Genomic DNA, 11,650 nt, shown 5'->3' with positions numbered 1-11,650 from the left:
ACTGTTTTTTACTTGTACAAATATACACTGTTGTCTTTTCTCCAAGTCCTTATCACTATAAGGATTTTCTGTTTGTAAAACACTTTTGCTGTTTTGTCAGTTTTTACTTGTCTGATTCAATCAAATGTTGGTCTTTTTATAATGCCATCCAGGTTTTCTGAGCTTCATTAGGACAGTGATGTCTGCATGTACTCTCACAAATGAGGACTAAAATAAATGGATGAAATCAGTCTAATTTAACTTAGTCCAGAACTCCACAGTCAAGTTACTATACTTAAAACCATGTAAGATGTGTTTCAGAAAGCTACTTTTAAAACAAAGGTTAACAAAATTAAGGCTTACTCCTGGTTTATCTGTCCAGAAACATGCCCCACTAGTTGTAGTTTAATGAACAGAGGTAGACTTTGTGTATATTACCTCACACCCTGAATTTTTAAAGTACAACTGTTCTAAAGATAAAAAAAGCACTTCTTGATGTGGCCAATAAAGTCGTCTGAGACGCAACACTTTGAAAACATGAGACCGGGTTTTATGTCCTGACAATTTTATGCTCCGATTTAAGGCCTGTGTGAAGTGGATGTCTGAGGATTTAGGTTGCAAGATACACATATTTCAGCCTGGTGGTCTTTCAGTGTGTGTTATGGAAAAACTGCCATGTCAGAGCTGGGGTGTAAAACTAAGACAAATTGATCCCCTTGTGTTTTTCACAGTGCAGCTCTTGAAATTTTTGTGGGAAATCCTGCAGTTAAGACCAGTAAAGAATGTGAACGATCATGTCGTGGTACTGCAATTATCATTTTATTTAGATCCTAGAAAAAAAAGCAAATACACAAAACATGTGTTGGTAGAACAATAAGTTAAACACAAGAAGAAGATTTGTGTCAAAGAAATCATTTAAAGACACTGGGTATGCAAAGACACGTGAGCGACATGTTATATACTGTATGCTGAATCACGATAAAACAAATATGTACAATACTAAAGAAACAATGCGGTAGCAATATAATTTTCACATAATTTACAAGATAACTAGTATAGATGGCATACCAGCAACTACACATCACTGTTGATATCTAGAAGAAAAAAAAAAGATTTTCTCATTCTCGTTTCAAATGAAAAAAGTTGTTTTGTTATAAGTATTTATAAAATTATGAATTAGATCACTCCTTTCCACCCAGTTTACTTCACTATTCACAATAAGCCAAGACTAATGGCCACATATTGCAGTCATAACACATTTCTTTCTTCTTTCAGAAAGAATTTCTGTTAAGAAAATACATGCAGACTTCTCATTTCTCTTTCTCATCTTCTCAGCCTCCCTTTCTGTTGCCCCTCTCTCAGAGGAAATGTAGAAGTATATTTAATTTGCTTCATGGACTTGGCTGTGGCCAAAAATTTGAGTTCATAGTAGGAAGGGAATACAACTATACATACTTCCAACTTCTGTCTTTTTCTCTCTTCAAAAGAGAAACTGTAATGTATCTATGTTGTGGGTCCAAAAAACTAAACAAAGTGAATATTACTCCCACATGTTGTAGGCTGCGGAGTCCCAGTTTACCAGTTTCTAACAGTTTTCTGTGGTCCGTGTCTCCTGTCTCACATGCACATGACCTTTTTTAAAAGTTGTCATAAGAGGCTGAGAGCATATTGGTGTTTTTAGTAAACAGACCGACTGAACTCTGTGCTCTTGTTTTTATGAACTGGAATTCCTTGGTGTGAACATGAGTGAGAGTTGAAATTCCTCTCTCAGTCAGGTGCTTGGGAGTACTTCAGTTACAATCTTCTGTGAATGTGTATCACGGCTGTTCAAAATGTCATCATTGCATGCATTGGGCTAAGTTACTTCATCATTAAAGTCTCATTTCTTGCAATTTGTTGTTTCTAAATTGAGGATGTTGTGATCACAGCTGGAAGAAATTCTTTAAACTGATTCTCATTAAGTTCTACAGTTCCTCACAGAACTCTGAGGATGTCACCTGAAGGGTTTTGTTTACATTTCAGAAGGTGGGGCTTGGATAGCTGCATATGGAGGCATTTACTATAGGTTATAGTTCGGTAAACCCATTCACCAAAGCATACTGACACACATTCCAGACACTCACAATTATACTTGTTAGAGATCTGCTTATAATGAATTATTGCTTATTGTTTCACATAAATGAAAGGTGAGCAGAAAAAGTGACCATCAAACAAAGATGTTCCCCGGTTTTGTAACACAGAAAGTCTGAAAAGTAAACTGCATAGATGTAAATGAAAAAATGCAAAAGTCCATCTGCAACAGGAGTATAATGTGTAACTGTAACATAGTTAAAAAGACACATAAACCTTTTAAACCCCTTAACCAAAGCTTAAACAAAACATCTTTATACCTTGAATGACTTTGCAAAACAAGATAAACGCAAGTGCTGATTGTTAGAAAAGCAGGTAGCTGGAGTATACTGCTGTACAGTAGTAATTTCAGACTGCATAAACATCTAATTCTATTTTCTGCCAGATTTTGCCATTTGTGCATGTCTTGTTTCTTGGCTGTTGGTTTCTTGATGTGGATATGAATGTGCATATGAACACCTTTATGTGAATATGACCTTAACTGGTTTGATAATCTTCTTGGATCTAGAATTCAATGTAAACACACTGATTGAGATATGAGGGCTGTCAGGTTGGGTGGGACATAGCATACAATGTCAGCTTTTTAATGGGTTTGAGTTTTGGTATGTTCATCAGATCCAAGACCTATTCTGTCAACAATATGCTCAATATACACAGGATTTATCAAAGTTTGTCAGTGTAGAAATGCTGATCTTAGATCACTGAAACACAAATTTCATAGGACTCTCCCAAAGGCAAAACTGATCCAAGATCGGCGTTCCTGCTTGACAGAGCCTGATAAATGTAAGCTAGGATACTCAGTAGCCCCATTCTCCCACATTTTAGTTTCCCAGTTATATTACAGTAGAGCCAGCTCCATCTCCGTCTCAGACTAGCTCCACCTTGGAGTTGGGGTAAACGGCAACAACATCGTAGCCCTCTGGGGGCTGGACGCGTAGCTTGGCGTGGGTCTCGCAGTACAGATTGTCCTCGATGAAGAAGTAGCCTTTCTGCTTGAGGTTGATGCCGCAGTCATCGCACATAAAGCACTCGGGGTGGTAGAGCTTGTCCCTGGCCTTTACGATAGTGCCACTGAATGGAGAGATGAAGGGAGACAGAGTGTTAGGCTTATGAAGGCTTTAACAAATTTAGAAATCATGGAGATGCAGCAGAGCATTATTGCAAAACAAAAACCAATCCAGGAAATGAAAGGGAGATACATGAAACAGACTGGTTTGGTGTTAGTGTAGGTCGCTCCAGTATTTTTCTACATGTTTTTAGCCTTTCCCCTTTGATCCTAGACACTGCCTACTTAGCCTAAAGAGTTTTGCTTGGCGTTGATCATGAGCTAAAGACCCAGCATTTAATTGAATCGTAACACTGCCAATCAAAACGGCAGACGACACCTTGTGCCTTAAAATGTTGCTCCATGTGCTGTATAACCCTTTTTCAATCATTATTTTCCATAGATGTATGTATAGTAAGTACAGAAGTAGTTTTATATATTGTTGTTTTTGTTTATGTTGCTATAGATATCTATTATACAGTGTAGCCATGAATGTTACAGAAATGTCAAAGGTTTAAGTGATGCTAAGCTATCTTTTTTGACAACTGTATGATAGTTTTGCTTTTAGTCGCATTTAAGCCATATCAGGGTTTTGATTAATCCCTTTATTACTCATAATAGTGATAGTTTTCCTGTCCTTAATACCTTTCTTATTGAAACAGATCGTGTTTAGTGCTGACAGATTTTTGGTATTTCTATTTCTTCTTATTTATCTTGTGGTTTCTTTTTGGTATGTTTTCTCCTGGCCCCTGAGTCTGAATTATATTTTTATTTATAGTGAACAGGAAAAACACAGGCAAATATATGGTGTGTAAGGGAAAACTGGAACAAAGATAGTGGACATTTTTCCTGTATGCATTAAAGAAGGGTGGTTGATACCAGCCTTACAATGGAACACCATGAGGTTACACTACTGAGAAGGATGAAATGATAAAAGCATGATAGGAAAATGATGCAATAAAAAGGAAACAGCAAAATGCAGAGTGCCTTAAAAGGATAACTGCAAGCAGTTTTTATGGAGGTGCTATGATCGCAGAGGAAGAAGCATTAAGCAGAACACTTTAAAAGGAAGTAAGTGATGATTAATTGCTCATGACTGACTCACAGTTGTTTAGTGAACTTTACATTATCTATGCAAATCAGCAGTTATCATACTTTATAGCGACTGTAACTGTGAAAGCATTTCAATATATATTTCATCATATGTCATATTTCTGGGAGGATTTCTAAGAACACATCATGAGAAGAGTTTCAGGTGAAGGGAAGGTTAGACATTCATACTGTACACACCTGGGAGCTGAATAGTATATTTTTATTCTGCTAGTTGGCTAGTGATCAACACTGGTGCATTTGGAAGTTCACTACTTCACTCAGTCACACAGTGATGGCAGTTGTTAAGGGCGTTGTTCATTCACTGTTCCCAATAAGATTTTCCTTTCTGGACTGGGGATTCGGGCCAGCGACCATTCAGTCATAAGCCTGCTTCATTTTCTTTTAACCGCTTTCCCATCTAACCACACGACTTGCAGGATAAACTCTTGACACAGTGCTCTATATTTATATAAAAAGCTGTAAAATGCTCCCAGGTCATAACAGCCTTATTGTGCCCTGTAAGCGCCTACAATGCACTCTTGTTAACAAGTAAAGTAAGCCGATGACATCACTGCTTACCTGCAGCTGCTTTTATAGAGGGGGGATTACCGGTGCATGTGGTTACTTTGGCAGAAAGGTGTGTGTGCATGAGCTCAAGCTTAATGTTTAGTGTAAGTTTGTAACATGTGCGTGGGAAAGGGTGTGGAGGATGGCTTGGTTTAATCATTAAAATGATAAATGGGAAAAGATTTTTTCAGAGTACTTGTGAAAGGCCTGTTGGTGCAGGTCGACCTGCGCGAGTTAACCTCTTTGTTTCGGAGTAAGGGAAGAATCTTCACTCACCTCACATAGTTCAGCATTCAACTTTATGACCACAGGCGGAGTGATAAAACCAGACAGAGATATATAATTTCCAGATGGCCATTAAAATAGTTTTAACAGCAAATCTGAGAATAAATCATTCATATTTTCTGTATCTTCAGTGGTCTGTAATTGTAGATCACAGTAACCACACCATTATGTTTTATGCTGTGGTACTTAATACCTTAAATCAAAAAAATATTGTTATACCTTAGTGTTGAAATGAAAAGCAAAATGAAACTTTTAAATATTTTATGTTTAAATCTGACCAATAAGACACATTTACTTACTTATTCTTTGAGATATTCTATGATGTTATACAGTCCACTTTTTAGTATTTACTTAAAAAATAAACCAATACTTACACAATGCCATTACAGCAGCGTGTGCACTGGGGTAGCTTCTGAAGAACAGGCATGGGGCTGGGGATGGGGCTTCCCAGTTTGGAGATTGGAGACCTGACTGGAGACTTTAAGTTTCTCATTCTCTCTGTTGGGGACACACCTAGAAATAACAAAATAACCACAGAATAAATATAGGAAGTTTGGAAACTACACCATAAACCATTCACGTGCCAGACCTTACAAATACGCATGCATACTATAAATGTGCAACATGCTCCCAGAATCCTAGGCACTGATATAATATTGACATCTCCTATGTGGGCCTCTGGTAACCCAGGTAACACTGTTTATATATAAACATGTGTGGGTGTGTGTTTGTGTATATGTTCTAGCACCACTGGCTCCAGGTAGTGCCTATCTGGTAATTCAAGGGAAAAAGCCATACAGGTTCCTGAGAGTGTGTATTTGTGCATCTTTGTGTTTGCACACTGCAGGAAATTCCCTTTGAATTCCAGGTAGTAAGACTAGAGCACTGTGGTTGTCAGGTCTGTAGTAGGCTGGTAAGTGATACAAAGATGGATTAATATTTCCCACACTACCCTCAAAGGAGGCACCAGGGGTCAGTTTCCACTGAGCTATTTCTCACTTTTTCTGGCCTTTGTCACAGATGTGTGTTACCCTGCTGGCATAAGGGTATGATACAGGTATCCATGTAAGGTATGGTTACAGACTAACTAGTGCACTCGCTGGGAAACACGCACTACTATTATCTTGCATATTATTGGTAGTTGTCTGCCGTTGTTTTTTTAAAGATTACTTTTCCAAGTTTGGGCACAACATACACACTATGTCAAAAGGTGCAGCTCATCAATCACATAGTCTTCATATGATTTGTGATAAATCTATTATGTTCTCTATTGTGTTCTCACAACCATACCAAGCACCAACTATCTAGAAACACCCTAGCAGCCACAGAGAAATCATTCAACAATGTCCTATGAACCACTTGGGGCAATACAATAACCTGGTTCACACAAGTTTTGCTTTTAATGCTGTATCATACTCAAGTCAGATGGTAAGTTAAGATCCCATTTCTCATTAACCTTGCTGCTTGCTTTCACAAACAGGATGCTGCCACTCGTCCTCTTCCTCAGCTTCTCCATTGTGTTTGTTTACATATGGTTATTTTGAAGAGATTTACGCTTTCGCTTTCAGATTATACAACCCAGTGGCACGCAATGTAAAATCCACTGTAGAGGGTAAAGTACTGTAGGCCATCAATCGTTATGGTGCTCTCAAAGTGTATGTGGTAATGATCCATTGATGTGAAATTGCTATGCGTAGTGTATTCAAGTGTTGTTTTAGCCACTGAATAAAATTTCTGTGTTAACTAATAAGAAGTTACTCCCTGTCCTCAACCTATTTCCTTTGCTTTCACTCATCCTTTAGATCACAGTCACTGAATTTTCTCTTTCTCTCTCGTACGCCTTCCCCTGTCTTTGGCCTCTCTGTGTCTCTCTCTCCTTCCTGTGTGCTCCATTCAAGAGTCTGTTGTGGCATTTCCTAGAAGGAATTCATCAGTCAACCTGGCTAGACAACCGGCAGGGAAAATATCCCATGACACAGAGTCAAGCATTAACCATCACACCAATATGCTACAATCACATGATATCGGTGAACGACACAAGGGGAGTTGTGATGACATTAATTTTAATGGCAAGAACAGTTACATGCATCATCTTTGTTTAATGTAAATGACAACACCTCAAGAAAATTTTCTTTCAAATTCAACACAGATATCTACACCGGCATATTAGGGACATTGTAGGTAAAAAAAAACAATTCAATTACGGAGCCGGGGGAGGGGGGGTAATAGTTCGAGAAAAAACTCAGAATTTCCAAGATTAATGTCGGAAATTTACGAGAAAAAAACTCAGATATTCTCTGAGATAAAAGTGGTTTATTTATGAGAAAAAAACTTGAATATTCTGATATTAAAAAGTCATAAATTTGCGAGAAAAAAACTCAGAAAATCAAGTCTCCAACCTATTTGAGTGAGTTTTCATTTGGCAGTGACCATGAAGATGGAAGTGTTTAGAAAATTAATTATGTTTGAGTGCATGTGCATGTGGGATGTAGATTTTAACTGTTTACTCACTCAATTAGTGTTGGTGATGTTATGACTCTCTGACTAGCACACACACACACAAACTTGATACTAACTTGCATGTCTCTTCAAAGTCCAGATGCTTATGACAATATGTTGATTCTGAGCTATAATCACAAGTATTTCCTTATTGCTAAATCTGATTGCAAAGTATAATTTGATTCACTCATCCACTGCGGGCAGAGTACACGGCAATACACGTCTGATGAGGTTAATCCAACCAGAGAAGCAATGTGGTTCCTTGACAACACCTCCCAATATTTTTCTGAGTTTTTTTTCTCGTAATTTTACAACTTTAATCTCAGAAAGTTTTTTCTCTGAATATTACCCCCTCCCCTGGCTCAGTAATTATTATTTTTTTACTTACAATGGCCCAAATATGGCGTCATAGATACCTCTCTCATTTTTTAGCCAAAAGAAATGGTGGAGAATAAAGCTTTTTGTAACTACACGAGAAAAACATTTACTGGAAGACACCAACTCAATCAGCTACAACAGTTGATTAAGTATATATTGATCATTTATGTTGTTACAATTCCACCAACAAAGGCTATTTTTTAAATTAACACATAAACAACTGATGCTGGTAATTCTGGTGGTAGACAGGGGTTGCTGCCTTCTCAAGGATGGCATTTTTTTATTAAGAGCGAGTCAACTCCAACCATCAAGTGTTTAGTTACGCTTGACTGGAATGCATGAAAGGGGCAAACTTAATATTGGCTATCTGGAGCCACTCCAGTGGCACTTGTTAAGTGCACTAGGGTAGATCAGTGGGGCACAGCTGTGAACAGCAATATAAGACTTCCCTTTACTGACGATGTGCTAGCAGAGGCTATTCAGGCCAACAGGCCACCTATCACTGCCACTAACCACAGTCTAATTACCTCGCATCTGGCACCTGACTCAAAGCACTTTCTATCCCTCAGTAACAGTTAGCATCTGACTGCTCCATGGTGTGTTTAAGAGCAGACATTAGCTGGGTATGTTATTTCTGGGATTAATATCTATATTACCTAATGACACACTCTAATGGAAAGCCTTTTATGTGCAGCACTCCTGTGACTTTCTCACAGAGGGGAAGTTTGACTAATAAAAGTCTTTAGACCACAGTCAGAAATAGATACAAAAAGCAGAATGAATGAGTGCTTGTTTAGTCTTGCTTCCACATTTTTAAATAGCCAGACTACTTAGGCCCCGTATATTTTGTTGCCAAATGCAGACAGACACCATATTTTATTTGACAGACAGTGACAAGTTGGCCCATTACAACACATATCTCATCCCATGCAACATTCACGGCACAATGTGTTTCTTACACTGTGACTAATATCAACCAGACACACTGTAAAACAGTCACACACCCATGTTAGCCCTCATACTAACTCAAACCTGTCAAGTGCTGAATGCGAAACCTCTGGGAATTTAAGGCAAAGGGAATCACAATGTTGAAAGATAAATAAACAGCTGTAATAATATAATTTTAGACAGCTATTGTGGGATATTATATCGACTTCTCAAGGAAATCAAAGAAAATTGTTCCTGACCATGCTGCACATACTTCTATCAAGACTATATAACAAGAAAGATAATTAATAAAATGGGCGCAAGGATAGCTGAAATGTCTAGGACAGACACATTTTCAATCTCTGGTGCCACACATGCAGTCAGAGAGGAAAAAACATTATCGTGAGAGAAAGAAAAATATTGGAAAACATGGTAGAAAGTGCTGACTAACAGAAAATTAATCTCTGACAAATTTGATAATCGAATAATGAATTACTATGAAGTAAAACTGAGCCATATTGCTGTCAAAAGAACAATTCTCCTGTGCCAACAGACAGTCAAAGGGTTAAGCCCCTCACCACTGGAATCACATGTTTAACCCCACTGGACTGGAAATCTTGCTAGGGCTTTAAATCTTGTATCTTTTCAGCTCTGTCTTGATCCCTGTGGAATAACAATCTGACTGGAATGCTCCCTCTACTTTTCCCAAATTGAATTACTCTGCAGTGTGTTTGAAGGGGGACATGACTTGACTGATGTAATGTTTATCTACATCCTTTTACCTATCTGAGTTGTGGTCACGACTACAGACAATTCTAATCACATTGTTCAAATGAAATCCAACTTGGTCCATTGGGATAGATCTATTTAACTTTCCATATACTTTTTGAGGCAAAGTTAGCTAAAAGTAACAAATATTACTGTATGTGAGCATTCCAAGTTTACATGTTATAATCCAGGAGGCAATCAATAATTGGACAAGTGTTATACTTAGAAAGTATAACATTTCCTTCTCAGCATAGCAGTGATGCTGATGGATGTCTTAGTACACCGAGGTCTTATTCTGAGAAAGGACACAGTCTGCTTCCCTCCTGAGCACTTTCCATGTACTGAAACTGGGTTTTGTGGCCATCATTTATCATCACTGTTGTGACGAGCTGCTGAAAAAATAACCTCTGTAAGCTGATGGAAAGTCACTTCTCTGGAAATAAATGATGTAAGGTACAGTTCAAAATGATATTTTTCAGAATTTTCTTAAAAAAACAACAACTTGGAGTTCGGGGACTGGATGAGGTTTCAGAGAGGTCACTGGAATTTTGTTTATTTCTTTTTCCAACTGTTGAAGAAACACTCCCCCATCACGTTGTCTCCTGTCTATCTTCCCCTTAAATTCACCTCAAATTTTCATTCATGAAGGTGGATATGATAAAATCTCATCAGCAAAAGAGCAAGTCTTCACATTCAATAGTGTGCATTTCTTTAAAACATACAGAAACAGTTCTGTTCATGTGTAAATGCTTATTTGTTGACATATAATTACATAATACCTCAACATGTTAGGGCCTCATATTGGTACAATAAGTACAACTTTCTATTATCTACCAACCTTAGGTTATATTGCTTCAAACACCCTAACTTCACACCAGTATTTAACAGTCACTCCACCCCTCTTCCATACACATTGCTATCCAATCATGGCAGAGTCTGTGGAATTCTGGGTAAATTGACACTCTTGTTTGCTTTAACTTTAAAAGCCCCTGAAAGTCAACATGGCCTCTACAGGGGTTTTCACCTTCAAAAGGGGACCAACTATGGTGATTTAAAAGCCTGACAGCAAGGTATGCATTAAAAAACAGGATTATTTGACTTTAACCTGAGTGTAAAATGTGTTCAGTTGTTAATTTGACTTGTTTCTGCTTTATTGAGCTATTAAAAAAACAACAGCCAAGGGTCAGATTTTAGCAACATCTGTGGCAGGATTTCACACAGAGTAAATGACACCGCCAAACATCAACAAAGAGACAGGTAGCTTTTAAAATGATCCCAATGTAAACCTGAAGTGTCTCCATGTTTCATCAAAGGGCTTAGCCTATCAATCAACCTGCCAGTCCCCCAAGCTGAAAGACCACTGACAACAAACAAAAAGAGTTCCCTTTAAATCTCTTTAATCCATCAGCAGTGTCTCTCTCCCTCCAACCCCCTTTGTCTGTCATTATCATCTGTCTCTTTCTTTAGCTCTCCCTCTCTCTCATTGCTTTGAGTGTAATGGTAAGTGCTAAATTAAGGAAACAGTATGGTCTGGCTCTGCTCCAGGCCTCACTGCAGGAGCAGTCAGCGTTGTTCCTTGTGCTGTGGATTATCCTGTCGGCTCTCACATCAAAGGTAGACCCGGAGATGTGATTACAGAGTGGGAAGTTTTTAGTCTTGAACTGGGAAAAACAGTGATTGATTTATTCTAAAATATAATAAATCCATTCAGATAGAAAAGCCTCAGTTTCTCATATGTTTTGGCCAAAGAAACTAATTTGCCCAATACAGTATATAATTCCAGTATACATTATCTACTGACTTTGGGCTCAGGTTAGCGTGAGAGGAAACACAAATTGATGGGGCAACTGACTGACACAGTGGTGAGGACCTCAAAAAGACAAATAGACAGTCAGAAAAATGCTGTCAGAGAAAATCATTCTGACCAGAAGAGCTTGACAAGAAAGTGTGCGAGTATGTGACTGAAGACATGCTGCACAA

The 11,650-nt window shown here is 38.1% G+C and overlaps 1 protein-coding gene across 1 annotated transcript in view; it reads right to left on the bottom strand.

Annotated features, from left to right (window-relative positions):
• Nucleotides 1–776: 776 nt before the first annotated feature.
• pdlim4 (PDZ and LIM domain 4) overlaps nt 777–11,650 on the bottom strand; it is a 50,573-nt gene continuing 39,699 nt past the window's right edge. Inside the window, exons 6-7 of the mRNA XM_044222788.1 lie at nt 5,473–5,611; nt 777–3,180 (exon numbers count right to left, since the gene is read on the bottom strand). Coding sequence (XP_044078723.1) covers nt 2,976–3,180; nt 5,473–5,611 — 344 coding nt within the window. The 3' untranslated portion in view covers nt 777–2,975. The remainder of the gene's footprint in view (nt 3,181–5,472; nt 5,612–11,650) is intronic.

The sequence above is a fragment of the Siniperca chuatsi genome, linkage group LG14 (genome assembly GCF_020085105.1).
Source record: "Siniperca chuatsi isolate FFG_IHB_CAS linkage group LG14, ASM2008510v1, whole genome shotgun sequence".
Taxonomy (NCBI): domain Eukaryota; kingdom Metazoa; phylum Chordata; class Actinopteri; order Centrarchiformes; family Sinipercidae; genus Siniperca; species Siniperca chuatsi.
Note: the sequence above shows the minus strand (reverse complement) of the source record. Positions and strands in the feature narration are given on the sequence as shown.